Consider the following 19,569-nt stretch of genomic DNA (forward strand, 5'->3'; position numbering starts at 1 on the left):
GACGCAGGCTACTACAATAATTTAGCCACTGGGCTCGTTACCAGGTTTTGGTACCTGCGCCTACCTGTAGCCTAAACAACACCTGGTTGAAGGCTCGCTAACGATTCAGTTCCAAAAAGTTACTCGCATTCTCTCTCCAAATGTTATTCTCATTCTCTCCAAAAGTAGCATCATATTTAACCAATGAAATATATAACTCTAGATTAAGAATGAAGGATAAGAACTTAAGTCTTACCGTTTTCTTGGGAAGTTACCAGGTAGTTATCTTCAAAAAGTTAGCAGGCAGAGGGAGACATAACAGGGGGGGCTTTTACACTGGGCACATTTGCTGCGGTTCGAGCCCAGGCGGGATCGTTCCTAGTCCCCCCCGCAGCGTTGGTCTGTTTTCACACTAAACTTGATTCTATCGAACCCTGGTGTGTTTGCGTTTATCTTACGTCATCACAAACGTGCACAACGCCTAATAGAAAACAGAATGTGGGTCAGTGTGTTTTTTATTAATTTGGTGCTATTATGCACAGCAGAGTAAACATCATATGGGTGCAACCGAACTCAGACCACCTCCTTCAGGTAGTCTCGGGTTCAGCACGGCGCTCACCGGGGTTCGCCTGACAGTTTTCATATTAGCAATTTTTAATGCGAACCATGCCCCTTTTCGAACTAAACTGCTAGTGTGAAAGCCCCCAGGGTTATTCCAGTGGAATGGCAATCTGCTTGCCGCAAGAGGCAGCGTCACTTGTTCCACAACAACGCTTAGCTGCTCGCAGATGCGCCTGCCTATTAATCGGCCTAATTTGCAGCACAGTCGGCCGATGCCGATTAATTAAAAAATGCCAAAAATCGGCCCGATTAATCGGCCGGACGATCAATCGGTCGACCTCTAGAATAGAATAGAAAACATTACAAGAAACAAATGCTTTAGGGAATACATTAGCATATACATTTGCTCCCATATTTTTTAATTTAGAGATTATTTAAAGGTACTCAGTAAGTCAAAATTTCCAATGTTTAGTCACCACTGTAGAAATTTTAAATGTATTTCTCATAATTACTATTAATTTCAAAGTTTTGAATGGGGAGAAATTACTGAATGCACCTTTAATTCTGTGGATGCAGTGTAGTTTTGTGATGTTCTGTTCGTAAGAAGGTTTCTGGGCATCTTTACCTGTCTGAGTAAGAGCGCACCATTGTGATGCCTAGCACAAAGTACATCATGGCAGAGAAAAGGATCATGCCGAGGCCTAAGAGAATGGCTCTGTCTTCTCCAGCCTTTAGTGCTGTGACTGTCCTCCTCTTTTCCAAAACGTCATACTCGCGAATCTTCTGATAAATGGTCCTGCTTGAGTGATATAAAAATCACAAAACACGCAAAGGGAAGAAAAAGAAGTACATTAATGTAGGCATGGTGTGTGCAAAAAACAAGATATTGCTTCAAGAATCATTTCAACAGTCCTTATCACATAAAAAAGGCTTGATGCAAGTGTTGGTTGATATAATTTTTAGATTATTATTGTTGTTGCTGTTGTAAATGTATCAGTCACTGTTGGATATTTATTTGTGCATGTCCATTTCCTACATTTTTTTATTTTATATTACTTTTTGAGTCATTCAATGTTCACTTTCATTTTAAAATACACTACTAATTTAATAACACTGTTAAAGTAAATATCCTTTATTCTGGTTATTATAATGTTTCACTTGTAGCATTTTAAAGAATTGATCTTAGTTTAGCGTAGAAGTTTTATTTTGGCCATTTATCGGTTATCGGCTGTAACATGAAAGAATTTAATATCTGCACCTTTTTAATGTGTAATGTATTTTTATTTTTGTTTATATAATTATTTTTAATTTAATTATAATTTTTTAAAATGTATAACTATTTTTACAATTATTTTATAACCATATTTTTTAAATCTGTATTTAAAATGCCTCCTTATTGAGACCCTAGAAAATTAAAGTTTAGCATAGTGCTGTCACTGGTGTTTTAGTTAGTTAAAGTCATTGTATTTTACCTTCTCTCACTTCCTGATCCTTGAGTTCCTTTGCTTCCGGCCCACAGAAACATTCTCCCAGCTATTCCAGTGTGTGCGGCTCTCTCTGAAGCATTCACAAAAGACTGCTGGGACGACCTGACAGGAAAAACACACTTAGTCGACCATGTGCCTCCCTTCCACACAGGTTCGCCTACGAACTGTTCCCAATATGAAAAGAGAAATGCACCTTTTTTATAATATCACCTAAAAGTAACAGACTTCAGAGAAGGTGAAATTTTACAACCACAGTATTAGAAAAATGACTCCATCGTTGTGGGCAAACACAGTAAAGTCCAAAGAGAGAATCCACCAATCTTCAAATAGAGAAAAAGAAAGTTTCTATAATCCTCAGCAGTGAACGAAGTTCACGTGAGTGAAGTCCGTCTCACGTGGTTGGAACCAGTTCTTCATAAATACTACTCACACCAGGCACTGAACTAAGCATCTGCTCCTTCATTTCCTGCCTGTTGGTTTGTTATTGACTATTCATGGGCTGGCGAGTGGCAGGGTGGAAAATAATAATGAGAATAGTGAGCAAAGAGAGGAGGACCATTCACGGCATTGATCCCTTTCTCCAGCCCCGGCGGAGAGAGTGAGTGAGAGAGGAAAGAGAGAGGGAGCACCGTTCAAAGCCTCCTCCTCCCTTGCACCCTGTTGCTGATTGGTGTTGATGGAGAGTCCTGTAGCATCAAGGTGACACAGGTGTTTTGGGCCACATGCTTACGAATGACTGACTGCACACTCCTTCCATCAGATGCTATCCATTCCAGGCTTATCACCCAGCATGTTCTTTTCACAGAGTCTACCATGTGCTTAAATGTCTGATACAAAGAACTGAGCTTGTTAATAGAAAAACTCATATTATAATTCAGCACTTAGTGGGTTATAGGGCTGAAACAATTAATCGACATTGTCGACAATAAAAAAAATTGTTAACAAATATTTTTGTTGTCGAATAGTCATTTGATCTCATGAACTAATGTAAGAGGCTGCAATAATAACACGTTTTGACCGGTGTGGCACTGTAGCACAAGACTGTAATTCATCCCTTCTGGATGCAGTTCAGAAGAAGACATACAATACACGGCTTTGGAGTGCAAGTGCAGCCGAACCAGACGCTGCAGAGAGCGCGTTTACTGAGAGTTTAGATGAATATGTAAATATGTGCTGTGCACATTCCTCTCAATAACAAAATAAACGCACAACAAAGTGCGTTGAGAAAACAGCAGTTAAGAAAACATCTGATCATAGAGAGCTCTGCAATTCGGCTCTCCAGTCACGTCACGTTTAGTTATATTGCACCAATATACAATAGATTGATAACGCAAGCAGCTTTACAGTATTTAACATGAAAAAAAAAAACAGTGCCAGTGTCGCTTTCAGTTAGAATTACAATTAGATTTTTAGTTATTAAGCAGCTCAGGGCATGGTTGTCATAGCAAACTCCAAGTTTGATCTAAATATGATAAAGCGTGGAGAAATAGCCTCATGTCCACTTTGGCGAGCTCTTCGTCAAATTCATTTGTGCGTTATTCGAGAAAGGTTGGGTCTATCAAAAAGCTTTTGATAGATTTTTGCCAAGACTGTCTGAAGTTGGTTTGTGTCAATTTTGGTGAAAATTAGACAAAACATCTAGGGCGAGTTTGAAAAGTAAGTTTTTAACATGATATCAAAATTTTATGAAATGTTTGATTGACAGCAGTGGTTCTTGAGGCAAAGTTGTTCAGAATGAGGAAATCTAACATATGATATGAATACTGTGTGTATGTATGAAACATTGCATGATATGAGACGTAAAACACTATAGCGCCACCTGGTGGTCGATTTCTTTCAAAATTCTCACAGACTTCTAAGGCCATGAGTCAAAGAGCTACACCAAGTTTTGCTCCAAACGACATCCGTTAACCATGTCTAAAGGGTGCTCAAGTTTGATTGGCTGATGGTGGCCATGTTTTTCAAGATACACCAGTGCCCTCATAGAATACTAAGTGCATGACACCCCTGATTTAGACTACTGTGTTTTATACAAATATCTAGAAACCATATTTTTACCATAGTATTGAAGTGCTATATGAGTGGTTTTAACTGTGGTTATCATGATCTGTGGGAGACCAATGGTTAATTTTAATAAAACTCAAACAGTCAGAATATTTCAAATTTAACATAAAAAAGTAGGTTGTTACAATTTTTACAGATGTTACTGTTTTTGATAATTAACATAAACTTACATCTGCATCCTTACTCAAGCTACTACTACTACTGTCGACTCAAGCTACTGTCAACTGTGCATTTCTGAGACAAAACAACAACAACAATATTATTAACATTGCAGCCTGCACTGCAAACTGTGCTGAAGATGCGTGTCATCAAAGTCAGGCAACACAAACCTGTTTCATGATTTGAGACAATATTGTTCATTAGAACATGCAGAAACTAAGAAATTACTTTTTCTATTAAAGGTGACATATTATGCCCCTTTTTACAATATGTAATATAAGTCTCTGGTGTCCCCAGAATGTGTCTGTGAAGTTTCAGCTCAAAATACAGAAAGCGGCTGTCACAGCATGTGAGTACTAAACTAAGTTCATTCACACACAAGTTTACGTTAAAAACACACGAGTTACAAAAACAGTCGGTTATGTCTGTGAAGGTAAACAGCTGGGAAATAAATCGCATGTTTATTTTAGATCTGTGTGGCAGCAGCAATATACATTAAATAAATCAATAAATCAACTGCTCTCTTGTCTCCTCTGAGGCTGGGACTGTAAACAGTGTTCTGTGCTCGTCTGTGCAGCCAAAGACAGAACAGTTAGCATGTTTTGCTCAGACTTTCTCCATGGCATTAGAACTGGTACACCGTTGTCGCTTGCGAAATCAGAATGACGGCGCCGTGGGTGGAAGTTTACAAATTAAGGGGGGGTAATATTATAATGAGATCCCTTTGCCACGTCACCAAGGAAGCAAAATCAGACGCTCGTTTTCTCAGACGCTTGCAGAAAAAGGCTTCCCAAAACGAAGTTACTGGGTAAATCTTTTTCACGTTTCCTTGGTTGGTAGATGCACTGGGGACCTGATTATAGCACTTAAAACCTGGAAAAGTCAGATTTTCATGATATGTCACCTTTAAGATATTTATTTTAAGGAAAATAACTGGAAAAGTGTAAAAAAAATAAAAAAGTGAATTGTTTGTCATTTTCTGACCATAAAGAGTAGTTTAAAACCACAATTAACAGTCTGCTTTCTACAACTTTCACTTAGGAGCAACAATCTGCCTTTACACTTGAAAAGAAATAAAGATTTGAATTGTATTGTGATAATTATCAATATCGACTGATATGAAATATTTTATTGTGACAATTGTTTTGGCCATATTGCCCAGCCCTGCTTTGTAGTACTATGGTACACTTTGTTATGTTTATATTAGTGCTCAGCTTGACTGACTAAGCAATTTCCACTCTTTTTCCGACCCACAAAGGTGCACAGCAACATTTTATCTAAAATGAAGGTCTGAAATGCAACAGTGAGCAAATCTCTGCCCCGCAGTGGAGAGCTGTAAATGTCAGTGATGGGAATATGCCACATATCATATTTGTGTGTATGTGTACTGACTCTCTTGCCTATGCTGATTGGGGTAGTTAGGGGCGATGAACTAGATATGAGGCAGAGGCAGACAGGAAGCACTGACCCAAAGAAACCCATTGTCCCCACTGCACCCAATAAACACCTGCCAAAACTGCCAGGGCATAATAAAGAACCACATCCAGTGTTTTTAATATAGAATGGCTGTCTTTAAAAAGCTTTGTATGGCCTGGACAGTTGTTGGTATTTGCTCTTCTGATCACCTTAGTAGATAACGCCTTGCAGGGGCCTTTTTTGTAGCAAAAAAAAAAACCACAGACATCTGGCGTTCACCCAAAACAGTTGGAATGTTCATCCAATGTGGCTGCGCATAATGGGATTTACTAAACCCATATTGTCACTGCAGTAATTTATGAGCCATTGTTGATGTTCCACATTAGCTTAGTGGGAATAAAATCATGAATTTTGAGCAAGCTTGCTCAAGCAGTGTTGGGGAGCAGTTAAGTTGTGTGTGTTTTTTTGTTTGTTAGTTTTTTGTCTCCAGTAGTGCAACAGTAGCCTTTTTAGCCTTTTTATTTTTATTTTTTTTTACCAGTAACAAGCTACTTCCAAAAACTAGCAGTGTTGCAAATGGCATTGCATGTGGGGCTGCTCCTCTGTCTTTAGCTAAATGACATGTTAATGTTGCCTTCTGGAGGCCTGACACATGAAAATGATGAATATTTATTGCTCTTTCAGAGCACAACTGTGTGGATAAAGCCTCAGTGCAAAACCACCTGAGAACTACAACCAGAATTTAATGTACTGCATGCAATTGTTTTCCTCTATTTATAGCAAAATCACATCCATGTTTATTTATTATATTTATTATAGGACGTCATTTTCTCTGTTAGCATTAAGAAAATGAGTGTTACTGTCCGAGTTAGCCGCATGTAGCTGTGTTTTGCGTTCATTTTCTCTCATTAACAATGTTGCATTCATTAGCAATATGATCTCTGTTCACCCTTCTTATTTAACACACAATTACACACTTAATGTTGCATGAAATTGTGGCTTTAATGACAAAAACAGCGGTAAACTCCAAAGGACACCGTCACTGATAAGGTTAAAGACGAGCTAAATGAAATCTTCAGAGCTGACTGAAACAATGTGTCAATCACCGAGCCCATGTAGATACTGTAGCTATGCAATCAATTGTTAAAAACATTCTTACGTTTGGAAAGACAATAGTAATGTGGCAGGATCATCTATATTCCTGTTATACGCCTCTGTAGAATAGTTGACTCGGATTGTAGCATTCAGTGGTCTAATGTTTTTGAATATTTTCCATTGTTTATCAGTCCGTCAATTCGGGTGAAATTAGCTGAAATTAGTGCATAACTGTCGTATCACTCCACCAACTCATGCACTCTCTCGTTTCATACAAACACAACTAGTGCTGTCTTGTGTTTTAGTTTGTGATTGTTGAGAAAATGATATTGGAGGACTTCATTATTAATATTACTGCAATATTATTGCAATTCTTGTTGCTAGGCAGATTGTACATTAAATTAATGTCAAGTTCCTGATTTTGGAGTGTATTTTTGCGATAATGACTGGAGCATCAAGTGTTTTCATGGTGCATCACGGGAGAGATCAAATACATTTTAAAGCAAATCAGTCGTTCTTATCTGTGTTGATGATTACAAACTTAATTAGGTAGAAGGATTGTCACCCAAAGAGGGTAAAAACTCAATGCTGGTTAATCACTGACTATTTTCAGAGTTGAATAGATCGCTTTTCATGCTAAAAACTCTGTTCAGTTATTGTTTCAGATCTTGACTACTGTTTCTTTTTCTGCTAATTTACTGCTCTCATCAAGCAAACATAATTACCTTTTAATGGAGCATTTTCAGATCTATTACTCTAATGAGATTTTTATTTTGGAATCCTTCAGTGCTGCTGGCCAAAATTTGAACACTATCTAAACACATGCATATGGAATATAAATAGGCCTTATTTTGCACAGCAGATGCAAATGTGTGCAGACAAACTGGAGAGAAAGTCGTGCATTGCAACAAGAGTGATTTGATGAAGCCAACTAAATAATGAGAAACATCACATTACTCCTCAAACTGAAAGTTTATCACGTAGATGTGATCTGAATTAAAAAAATGCTGCAATAAGAAACCTAGACTTCATGACAACAAGTGTTGCTTTCTAAAACAAGATTTGGTGACTATCCAAAGTACCCAAGTCTATTGATAAAGCTGAATTAATGATTTACTGCTGAGGAAATTCCCTCACCATTTACATTAAGAACTACCTGGGATATAAAGATGTTTTATATAGGATCAATAAAACTGTTCAAGGGTAAATTAGGTTTATTTGGAAAGTGCCTTTCTCTGAAATTAGTATTGGTTCCTCTGGCATGACACATCACATCATTGTAGTTTTAATTGTACATTCAACACTCATTATAGATCATCAGAGAAAATAAAATCCCAGAGCTTCAAGTCCAATAAAGCGTTTCCAGAAATTGATGCTATAAATGTTCATGCTGATTGTCTTGGAGACAGCGAATATGATTTGGATGCCTCTGCTATGTAAATTGATAGCTGCATTAAGGATTCAAATTTAACACCCATCAATGCTAAAGAAAAGTTACAATTGGCATAGTAAGTAAATAAATCTATTATATAGGTAACTTTAAGGAAACGCAACATAATACACTGCTAGAATGACTTTTAAGAATGATATTCTGACTCTTACTGAGATAAATGACTTTTTTTCTGACAACACACTGCAGAATATTTCCTTAATTAAACCAACAAAAAATGAAAATCACTGCGGGCAGAGATGGGGACTATTGGGTTTGCCAGAAATATGCCGGGACAAAGATTTTTGTTTCAATTTTTAAATTAAACTTTATTTTTAATAATATAAATTACTACAATTATTACAAATAAAAATGCATTTTTAATGACATCTATTCAAAATACAGCTGGTAAGAAAAATCAATGTCTGTCAAATAATTGTTCAGTAACTTTTTTTATTGGAATGACTAAATTAACTATTATTTATTTAAAATGCAATGTACAATCTAGATAGCAAACCATGTGCCACAAACTATGCAACAATACACAAATTAATTTAAGGCTCATACAATAGCATATTTCTCTATTGATAGCAGAGTTATTATAGTTAACTAAATCTAAAATCATTAAAAAAAAAAACTTTTGTTACTTGGAAAAAAAAAAACTTTAACTCAAATAAAATGTAAAAACTCCTGTGTTAAGAAATGTCTCCCATGAAGCAGATGGTGTCGGTCTAAGGGTCCTTGAGTGTGAACGGGGTGTGTATCCTGAAGACTTTGGTGTTGGAAGGTCAGCGTCTTTTTCAAGGCTCCACGGCAGCTGGAGTCTGACATCACCACAGCAATGCAGAGACATGCTTCACATTGTACAATGTGAAATTTACAGCCATCGCAGCCACGATTAGCTTTAAAAGTATGAGTGAGAAGAAGAAGGGGGGTCTGGAATCCTGTGCCGGTGGGTGTTTTTGACGAGCAAGTGCTGCTGGACTATCTGTTGGGTTGTAAATAGAGGTTGAAAGTATGGTTGAGGTTGAAGGAACAAAATAGAAACGGTGTCTTCACTTGGCGTCATTGTTATTGAGTGTCACAACAGGGCAAACGGGTCATTTGCAGAGCTGCGTGTTGAAAAGATGGTGTCAAGATGATAACATTTATTACCGCAGTAAACACATCCAAGTAACTGCCTTACTCACTTTAGGAACGTGGTATTTCAAGTGTGACACCAGCTGGATGCTATTTTAGGATCCTGATTCAAGAAGAGCAGAATTTAGATGAACACGGTGATAAGTGTCATTATTTGAATGTGCCCTTTATTGAGGAGGTCCTTAAAAATATTTATTGATATTGAAGTAATTTTACCAACATGGCTCCCCGAGTTAAACACAGATCAACATTATAATGTTCTGATGCCTATATTTGTTTACTTTGATTTAATTTTTTGTAGAATTGTAATATTAGCGTCCACTATTGTTATAGCTGAGCAACCAAAGCATAAAACCCAGTGACACAAAACTGCATTTTGAATTACTGAAAGCTAGTTATTGACTTTTTCTATTAAGGTTACGATTTAAAATCATGTTTTGAAAACACATCAGAGAAATGTGAAAAAAAATAAAATGTATATCAAATATATATGTATACTGTATATAATCCTGTCAGTAAAGATTTCCCAGAAATCTTCAAATAAATGCTGTTCTTTTGAAAAAAAAAAAAAATGGGGGAAATGTTTCTTGAGCAACAAATCAAGGATCATGTGAGTCTGAAGCCTGGAGTAATGGCTGCTGAAAATTCATATTTGCATCACAGGATTAAATTACATTCTAATGTATTTTCAAATAGAAAACAGTTATTTTAAATTGTAAAAACATTTCATATTATTACTGGTTTTTCTGTATTTTTTAATAAATATAGTAAAAACAAATAGCCTTGGTGAGCATAAGAAACTTCTTTCAAAAACATTTAAAAAAATATTACCGACCCCAAACTTGAAAACGGTATATTTTATTAATTGGGGAACTATCAAACATGCTGTATTTAAACACTCTTGGAAAATTTCCCCAAAAAGCTGTGCAATGATCAGAGAGACTACTCAACTGTTTAGCTCAAAATTATCACAGATTTGAAATCTGTCATTTCTTGGAAAGGCTTTATAATTTTTCTGAGAAGCACCAAATCTCCTTCCTATGAGTCTATCAGGTCAAGAAATTTCTTTCTTGTTCTCAAATGCACAGCAGTCTCACTTCTTCTCTCACACTGTAAGTGTTTTAATAGATGAATCAATGGTCCTAGAATTGGTGCATCAAGAAGAAATGGTGGAGCATCATGACCAATATTTCCTCATGTTGTACATTGTGTTTTATTCTGATCTGCTTACTTAGCAAATACAATTCATCATTGATTATACCATACTCTACCTTCCACCAAAGACATCCGTTTCAGGTCAGAATGCAAATACTTGCTCAGCATAGAGAGAGTGGGCAGCAAAAATAATGTCCTTTTTCCACATCAAGACTATAAATCCTTCGACTGTATTTCAAGCTGTTTGTCTGTTGCACCGCGTTTAGAAATACCTGAAATCACAAAGGCTTCTCCGGCAGGTATGACAACCGTTACGTTCAGCATCAGTCATAACACAAGGCCAGGGGCACACCAGCAGATTATTTAACAAAGCAGACTGACTGGTCGTGAGAGATTGACGTGTCACTCTTAGGGAGAGTGCAGTCCGTCCGTTTGTCAATACCGTTTCGAGTGAGAAAGCGGAGTGCTCTCGACAGCAGCCATCAATTGGTGAATGTAAAACTTGCTGTTTTCCTCCAGCTCTGCCACTGGTCAGAGATGCAGTCAGCAGACTGTTAATCACACTCACTCAGGCCCAGTGAGACAACCGCAGCCACAGAGTAGACACCTAAACAACAGATATAAATCACAGAGCAGAGCCCGCGACACCAGCACAAGAAACAAGTCATGCTGCTAAATTTGAATGAAACCAGGAACTGATAATACATCTTTTCAACTGTTTTGCACTCAATTACAGTGCACTCAGATGTAGTTGTTGTAACATACATACATGCAAACATTTTCACTGGGAAACCTGAATAAATTGGTATGCTGTTTTAGTAATCCGTTTAATCAAAATCAATTGTATATACAGTATAATTGCATATACTATATTTGTTATAGAAATGCCTCAAAATAAAGTTCAGGACAATATTGTGGTAGAAGAGTAATGTGTTGATTAGACATGGTAAAAAGTTTGTGTGTGTGTGTATATTTATTTGCATATGTGTATATATACATGTGCTAGTGTGTATACTGTTCAAAATACTGTTGGGGTTGGTGAGATTTTATGTTTTGAAAAAAGTCTCTTTCGCTCACCAAGGCTGCATTTATTTGGTTAAAAATACAGTAAAACCACAAATAGTTTTCTATTTTCATACATTTGAAAATATATTTTATTCCTGTGATGGCAAAGCTAATTTTTCTTAAGTGCCAAATCACAGTGTTCTTCATATGCTGATTTTTGCAAATGCAGATTTTATTTATTTATAATTGCTAAATGAACATGTTAAATTGACAACTCACATTTTTGTATATCCAAATTTCACTTAGTTTAAAAATATATATATTTTTAAACTTAGCCTTTCCCCCCCCCCCCCATTTATCTAAAAGTAGGCTAATATAGAAAGAAAAAAGAATGAGTGAACCTTTCATTTAACAGGTTTTATATATTTGATTATCTGATTTTATATGTGTCAGAACCCATGCTAGCTGTGTCCGAAAGCTTAGGCTGCTGACTTGTTGCCTAGCTGCGTTATCAGACAATAACTTTGAAGGAAAGAATGAGCTTTGGTGATAACTATATTTTAGGGCTGCCCTCGACTAAAGATTTTTCTGGTCGATTAATAGTCGTTCATTTTAAGCATTAGTCGACTAATTGCACGTTTATTAATAAACCATTTAAATCATGCTAATGAGCCTTTAATTGCCTACATAGCCTAATAAGCGCTCAAGCGCACACATAAAGCTTGCCACAGCACCGGCAGAAGTAATGATGATGAATGTGTCAGGGAAAAACAGTAAGATTAAACTGCATTAACATTTTAATAATATATTGATAAACTGGTGTTTTCTGTGATTTCGATTTAAAGGTGCAATAAGCGATTTCTGAGAAACGCTGTTGAAAGTGGATCGGACCGAGCACCAAAACACACTTGTAGCCAATCACCAGTAAGGGGCGTGTCCAGTAGTGATGGGGGAGGTGCCTGTGTTGAATAGCATGTTCGTAAATTTGGGGGCGGAGCTATCAAGATAGGGGTATGATTCTTTTGGGTAGGGGCGTGTTTGTTTTGGTGATTTCAAAAAGCAAAAGCATTTCTCAGAAATCACTTACTGCACCTTTAAGAGATGAATTCAGCGACACTGACTCGTCATCTCCACAGTAGTGGATGCGCCTGCATGCAAGTTTCATTCGGATTAGCCTACATAATCTGAGAATATTCGTATTTTTTTTTCAGATTTGAATTGTTTCATTTGAAAGTAGACATTTCACTCTCTATAGATATATTTTTCATGTCTGTAAGGCAAGTATACACGGAGTTTCGCGCTCAAGTTCACAGAGGCCAAGACGGTAGAAAGCACATCCTGTTTGCTTTCATTATTTCACAAAAGCGCAATGTTTTGTTGTTATAGTGAGTGCACACAAATAAACGTAGAGGCTTTCCACTTCCTGTGGATTGTTTTTTTTTCTCTGCGACTAAGTGACTAAAGGTGCTTTCACGCCATGTCGTAATTTCCGTACGGTACTACTACCACCTGACCACCTCAGATTCATTAGGCGCTATGTTTAGGCACTGATAGTGCGATAGTTCAGAGTCCAAGGGTGTGAACAGCTCCAAGTAGAGCGTCACGTGTTGTCATCTTGAAATTACATGCTGCATTCACACCATGTCGTAATTACTGTAATTTTGAGATGACAACACGTGATGCTCTACTTGGAGCTGTTCACACCCTTGGACTCTGAACTATCGCACTATCAGTGCCTAAACATAGCGCCTAATGAATCTGAGGTGGTCAGGTGGTAGTAGTACAAGTTGTAACTCTCAGAAAACTCCCAGTTCACAAGTTGTAATTACGAGTTCTACGAGGACGTGAACACTTTTTACAAGTTATGAATGCACCTACAGTAATTACAACATGGTGTGAATGCTGCATAATCAAATTTTGGTCGACCAAGCCTCTTCTCATCGAATAAAGGCTAGTCGACTATTAGGGGGCAGCCCTACTATATTTAATTACTATAATTAGGGGTGGGTGATATACCGGTAGACTCAAGTAACTGGTAGAAATTTGTCAACTGGTAGAGATTTTGGACTATGTTCTCTGTCGCAGTTACACACTCACGTGACGTTTTTAAAATTTAGGCTAGTATTCATTTTTTTGTGATATTGTCACTGGTGACAAGAATTATGAAATTTCTATGGTATCAAACATTTTTAAATCATAAATACCTTATTTAAAGCAAAAATAACTATAATGTGATATATATAATTACCGTGAAATAAAATTACTCATATTGTGATATGATTTTGGTCATATTGCCTACTCCTAACTATAATACTGAGTTCTCGCTAGAAGTAACATCAAAAGTGGAAAAAGTTGGTCATAAATATGCATTTACACACAAACTGTCCACCAAACGCAACTTTCACACACCATCCTTTTTTTTTTAGCTTAACTGTCACGGAATTGAACACACAGGGTTGTAGGATATCAAAGGCAGCGAAGGCTACATCTATGCTGCCTTCAAAAATCAATCAGATGAAGGTATCTCAGGAGACAGGAAGTGAAGCTGACATTGGATTTGTACATGCCTTGATGCCTTCCTACCTTGGAATGCATCTTCCGAAGGCAGCATTTTTCAGCTTTTGGATGCATGCACGTGACATGTTGATGAATGCATTCAGTGCGCATACAGTCAATAAACATATTCCCTCCATTAGTTGCTCTTTTTCCGAAAAATCAAGCTAATGTCTAAAATAGAATCATTGTGTTTAACTGTCACCAGCTTTTCAAAGTCTTGCATTAATTACAGCACCACTGAGTGTGCAGAACTTTTCTCTGCTGTAGTGGATGCCCTGTTTGTCCTCTGGCCCTGTTTGGACTTTAGAGAGTTTTTATAGTGTAAAAGCTGGTTTAGCGAGACCAATCCTTTAGATCAGCTATAAAATGACAGTGTAAAACAAAACAAGAGAGAGGTCACCCCCCAATAAATAAATAAATAAATACGTACATAAAAATAAAAATTCTGTCATACCCTCACTCTGTTCCAAACCTGAATGAATTTCTTTCTTCTGCAGAGCCAAAAAGGACAAAAACAAAATCACCATTAAAGTGGTCCATGTGACTTGTGACACTATGTAAATCTAAAAGTAAAGTAAATAGAAGTATTTATTCACAGAACATATCAACCAGCATAGAAAAGATTTGGAAAAATGTGAAGGTAAGTAAATGATGACAGAATTTTAATTTTGGAGTGCACTATTCCTTCAGTTCAATTCTTGTTTATACTAATTATATTTAAGGTGCATAATCATTTATTAGGCTGGAACGTGAGGATTATAATTTTATAAAACTTTTAATTTGGTCAAAATTAGCATTATTTGCAACTGAAAAGTTTAGGATGTTATACCATTGACACTGGTGTTGTTTCAAAACAACGTTTCTACCTAAAAAAACATCTAGTTGTAATTCTAATATCAGAATTTTCCAAATCAATTTCAAACTGCCGATTTAAAAAAAAAAAAATCGAAATGAATAGCTGGATGAATTGTGGTTTAAAAGACTTATGTCAACATAATAGACTTTTTGTAACGTTACTACTGTTACTTCCTTATAGTATACTGTTCAATATGTCTGCCTAACAGCCGAGTGCGTAAAAACCTTGTGTAAGCACAGCCATGTGTTTACAGCTGACAAGTCAAACACATATGAAGCCAATAACCCCTTCTGAATTATTGTCAAAGCCAAACATATGAACAGTAACATCACCATGCCATTGTGTTTCACATCAGCCAGCTAGTTTGTATCATGTTATGTAACCATCTTGTTTGTTTTAGCATTTACTCTTCATTCAAAACCATTTTAACCCCAGTAAAGGTCACTTCATCGCATCGGTTGAAGGTAACCCTGTAGCCATCTGCATGTTATTGAAAAATTCTCCTTGTGTCTGGACAAACAACGGCATGTGAGAAGTACACATGTTGTAAAGAATGATCATCTGCTTTGTGCAGGTTGTAGGGTGTTTCTCTAGGGGGCCAGAAGCACCTGCCCCCTGCAGCTCATGTAACCAGATGAATAAATGAGCCTTTGCACTTGCTGTCTCATAAGAACCCAGAGGATTTCTGGGAAGTCATAGCAGCAGAAAGTCCAGCGTGACACTTGACAAACTGTCAGAATCTGGAAACGTCCATAACTATCTAGCTATATACATGCTTTTCCCGATATATCTGTGAACAGTAGAGTGTCAACGCTTAGAGGACATATACTGACAAGTCCTGGCGGGGTCGGGTGGAAATTTCTGATTGAGTACACACTTAGCTTTTTATGTTCCAACATTTTGGCCCAAGGTCAAAATAATTGTAGCTTTCCATTGATCAAAGGGTCTCCGTTTGAGCTCGCGAATGCACTGGGGTATGGAAAATTACATGGCTTAAATGCAATAACAGTGCCAGCTTCAAGCAAAACAATATCAGTTGAACTTGTGTTGTCGAAAGCCCCATGTTGCATGGTTAAACAATGTAATTTGTCAAAGTTTCTTGTCATTACTGTGACTGTAGAAAATAACTTAGAGTCAACAAGTTGAGAGTTATTTGGGTTATTTGTGCTTGTCTAACCTAGTTCAGATGTTTACATATGGACTTTATCCACAAATGTTACCCAAACTACACAAAGCGGCAAAGTGTGGGAATGAGCTGCTGTGTTTTGTGAGCAGAGCTGCTTGGCATCAGCTGGTACTCCAAAGCTGCCTGTGCCCATCCAGACAAAGCATTGGCTGTAATAAAAGGCTCTGCTAATTTAAATTGGATGAAGACGGTAAGGTCACAATATTGGGGGTTTGCACCTATTGAAGAAGCAGCACACCGTGTTTCTGTCATGAGATCCTGTGCTGCAAAGCAATAAGGGATATTTTATTTTTATCTGTCTGTTTTTCCGTTATCTGTCGGTCGGGCTGATCATTTTATTTTGTTTATTTATTTATTTAGTATTTTTCCACACAGCAGAGCTGAACGTAAATGGTGATCTTACAATGTTAAATAAAGTACAGTTTCAATAAGTACAGCGTTTTCTTTACTCTTTACTCTAAAAACCATGTGTATAAAGGGTAATATTTTATTGTATACCGTACCAGACAGAGCAAGCTCACTGTTCGCGATGCTCGAAATATTAAAAGAAAATAAAAAATATTGAATTGAGGGTGGGGTTTATATGAATGTACCTCTGAAGGGAACTGACTGTTTTCAGAAAATTTCCGATGTTTTTTTTTTTTCTTTCATTTTAAATGCATACTTTAATGCATATTAATGTAGTTTTTATAAGCGCTGCTTTGCTTTGTTTACAGCAGTAACCAAGGAAATGCTATGTTGTAGCTGTTCCAAAAGCGCCACCTGCTGTCAGTAAATTTGCATAATTTCACAAAGCTAAAGTCAGACCATTCTGTTGACCTTAAATCTTAAAATCTAATTTAAATTAAAAATAAGTGCTCATGCGTTTGAAATGTGATTTAAAAGCAGTGGTTGCCTCTAATTTCAATATTGTTTTTGTTTAAGGCCAGTTTGGAGCAAATAAACATCTTGTTCATTTAGTCTTTCATTCTGTCTTGCCTTTTGCTTAAAGGGATACTCCACCCCAAAATGAAAATTTTGTCGTTAATTAATGTAGTTTTTATAAGCGCTGCTTTGCTTTGTTTACAGCAGTAACCAAGGAAATGCTATGTTGTAGCTGTTCCAAAAGCACCACCTGCTGTCAGTAAATTTGCATAATTTCACAAAGCTAAAGTCAGACCATTCTGTTGACCTTAAATCTTAAAATCTAATTTAAATGAAAAATAAGTGCACATGCGTTTGGAATGTGATTTAAAAGCAGTGGTTGCCTCTAATTTCAATATTGTTTTTGTTTAAGGCCAGTTTGGAGCAAATAAACATCTTGTTCATTTAGTCTTTCATTCTGTCTTGCCTTTTGCTTAAAGGGATACTCCACCCCAAAATGAAAATTTTGTCGTTAATTACTTACCCCCATGTTGTTCCAAACCCGCAAAAGCTTAGTTCGTCTTCGGAACACAATTTAAGATATTTTAGATGAAAACCAGGAGACTTGTGACTTTCCGATTGACTGCCAAGTAAATAACACTGTCAAGGTCCAGAAAAGTATGAAAGACATCATCAGAATAGTCCATCTGTCATCAGTGGTTCAACCGTAATGTTATGAAGTGATAAGAATACATTTTGTACGCGAAGAAAACAAAAATAACAACTTTATTCAACAATTCGTCTCCTCTGTCCTCCTCTCATTTTGGAGAATATTTGCTGAACGCAAGCAGCGTACGCTATTCTGTGTCAACAGCGACACAAGGATACGTTTTCTACATGACCCCGCTAGTTGAGGCAAGTTTTCTCTACCCATGCCATGTTCTCACCTTTTTTTTAACCCTTACCTGTTTGCATCCCTGTCTATCTAATGTTCTGTCTGTCTGGTCTGTGTTTCTGTCTGTTTCCAGTTCAGATTTTTAGTTGCACTGCCAACATTTTAATTTGCCCCAGTGCAGACAATTAATAATCATTACAAACAAATATAATAATAATAATAATACATTTTAATGTATAACTTTATATTTTAAGTCATATTTTATTAATATTTTTTACAATGTTTTATTCATTTTTCACACATTTTTTAACATTTTAATTGTTCTTTAGATCTGTCTATCTATCATTTAGTGGTATCATTCAGTAGTCTCTTAACTTTGCCAGGGTCATGTGCAAACTCATCATAAAAACTCAAATCTACACCCGTGGTGCATCTGTTGTCTTTAAAGTTGTATAGATTCACAGCCAGTTAGAAAGCATGACGGAGCCGTGACACAGCCCTGAGTGACTGCCTCTTCTCTCCCATGTGAGCAAAGTGCTCATGGGACCTCTTGCTGAAGGTCAACTGGTGGGCCTTCACCAAATACAGGTCAAGAGGTCAGGACAGGAATTCACGTGCCCTGCTGCTATACAGTTGGATGATGAACAATCATCCACACAAAAATACACCAGAGTAACAGCAAAGAAACATATGTTTTATTTGATAAATAGTATCTTTGGATTCCTTGATGGTAATCTTAATAAATCAAGAGGAAAAAGCAACCAAACACAGCCTTGGGTTGCTCGAAGGGTCTGCTGTAATATAGTTTTCAAAGCCTTAATACATTTTGAACAAACAAGATGCAACTTAAACATGAAATGAAGGTTAACGCCTCAGTGTCGCAATTTCTGTGGATGTTTACTCACACACTTGCTCCCCCCGCCCCCTCCTTTTCTTTAACCGGCTCACAGTTATTGCCCCTCACACAAACTGTCACCCACTAAAGCAAAACCATTTTATAGATGTTTAAATAAAGTCAAAAGTCTAACCATCAACTTATCCTAGATAAAGCATGGGTATCATGAATCGAATCAAACTCCTTTATGCATTAGACAGACAGAAATCGAGCCTACCTTCAAGAGTCTTTGTTCTTTAAGGATTACATGGTTGATAATCCCAATCCCAGCAGGTGACTGTGTCTGTTAGTGGCAGTTTAAACTTTTCTGCAGATGTTCTATTGGTTAAGCCTGTTTGTGAGGAGCACCATTAGTGAGAGAGACGTGCTAACTCTGAGTGTAAGCCCGTGTGCTCAAAATGTTTCAGATAGCTGCTGGTGCAACAAGAGTGAGAGGCACAATAGACTCACTTGCTCTCTCATGCTTAAAATTAGTTGACTAGTGTCTGTATGTGAACATACACACACTGATGAGAGTGAACATTTCTGTAATTATAACATCCTTTGCAAAAAAAAAAGGGTAATGTGGTGATACCATGGTATTTGATTTTTTTGGTATATATTGTGCCATGGTCCTGAATGATTGCCATACTCAAATTCTATGGGTATTGACATGGTACTTCAAGGTATATCAAAGAATACAGGGTAATTATTTACAATAGTACAGTACCATTTAAAAGATGTTTTTTCTTTTATTCAATAAGCATGCATGAAACTGATCAAAAGGACATTTATAATGTTACAAAATATTTCTATTTCAAATAAATGCTCTTCTGTTCATCAAAGAATCCTGAAAAAATGTATCACAG

The 19,569-nt window shown here is 36.9% G+C and overlaps 1 protein-coding gene across 3 annotated transcripts; it reads right to left on the reverse strand.

Moving 5' to 3' along the window:
* Positions 1–241: 241 nt before the first annotated feature.
* On the reverse strand, positions 242–19,093 carry LOC107557772 (calcium-activated potassium channel subunit beta-2-like). Of its 3 annotated transcripts, none has more exons than XM_016241298.1 (3): positions 2,013–2,318; positions 1,166–1,339; positions 242–460 (listed from the first exon to the last, which is right to left on the reverse strand). In XM_016241298.1, exons 1-3 carry the CDS (start codon positions 2,063–2,065, stop codon positions 442–444), a joined length of 246 nt encoding a protein of 81 aa, XP_016096784.1. In that variant the 5' UTR covers positions 2,066–2,318; the 3' UTR covers positions 242–441. The 3 variants fall into 3 exon arrangements, 1 of the variants encoding a protein (XP_016096784.1); XR_001605427.1 differs by lacking the exon at positions 242–460 and adding an exon at positions 18,939–19,093 and having other exon boundaries at positions 1,101–1,336; positions 2,013–2,129; XR_001605426.1 differs by lacking the exon at positions 242–460 and adding an exon at positions 18,939–19,093 and having other exon boundaries at positions 1,101–1,339; positions 2,013–2,129.
* Between the last annotated feature and the right edge of the window lie 476 nt (positions 19,094–19,569).

Source organism: Sinocyclocheilus grahami, unplaced genomic scaffold (genome assembly GCF_001515645.1).
Source record: "Sinocyclocheilus grahami isolate Dianchi unplaced genomic scaffold, SAMN03320097.WGS_v1.1 scaffold619.1, whole genome shotgun sequence".
Classification (NCBI taxonomy): Eukaryota; Metazoa; Chordata; class Actinopteri; order Cypriniformes; family Cyprinidae; genus Sinocyclocheilus; species Sinocyclocheilus grahami.

Coding starts and splice junctions, on each gene's coding strand:
- LOC107557772 (XM_016241298.1), bottom strand. CDS start 2,065: ATGTTTCTGTGGGCCGGAAGCAAAGGAACTCAAGGATCAGGAAGTGAG. Junction 1,340..2,012: donor GGATCAGGAAGTGAGAGAAG/GTAAAATACAAT, acceptor ATATCACTCAAG/CAGGACCATTTATCAGAAGA.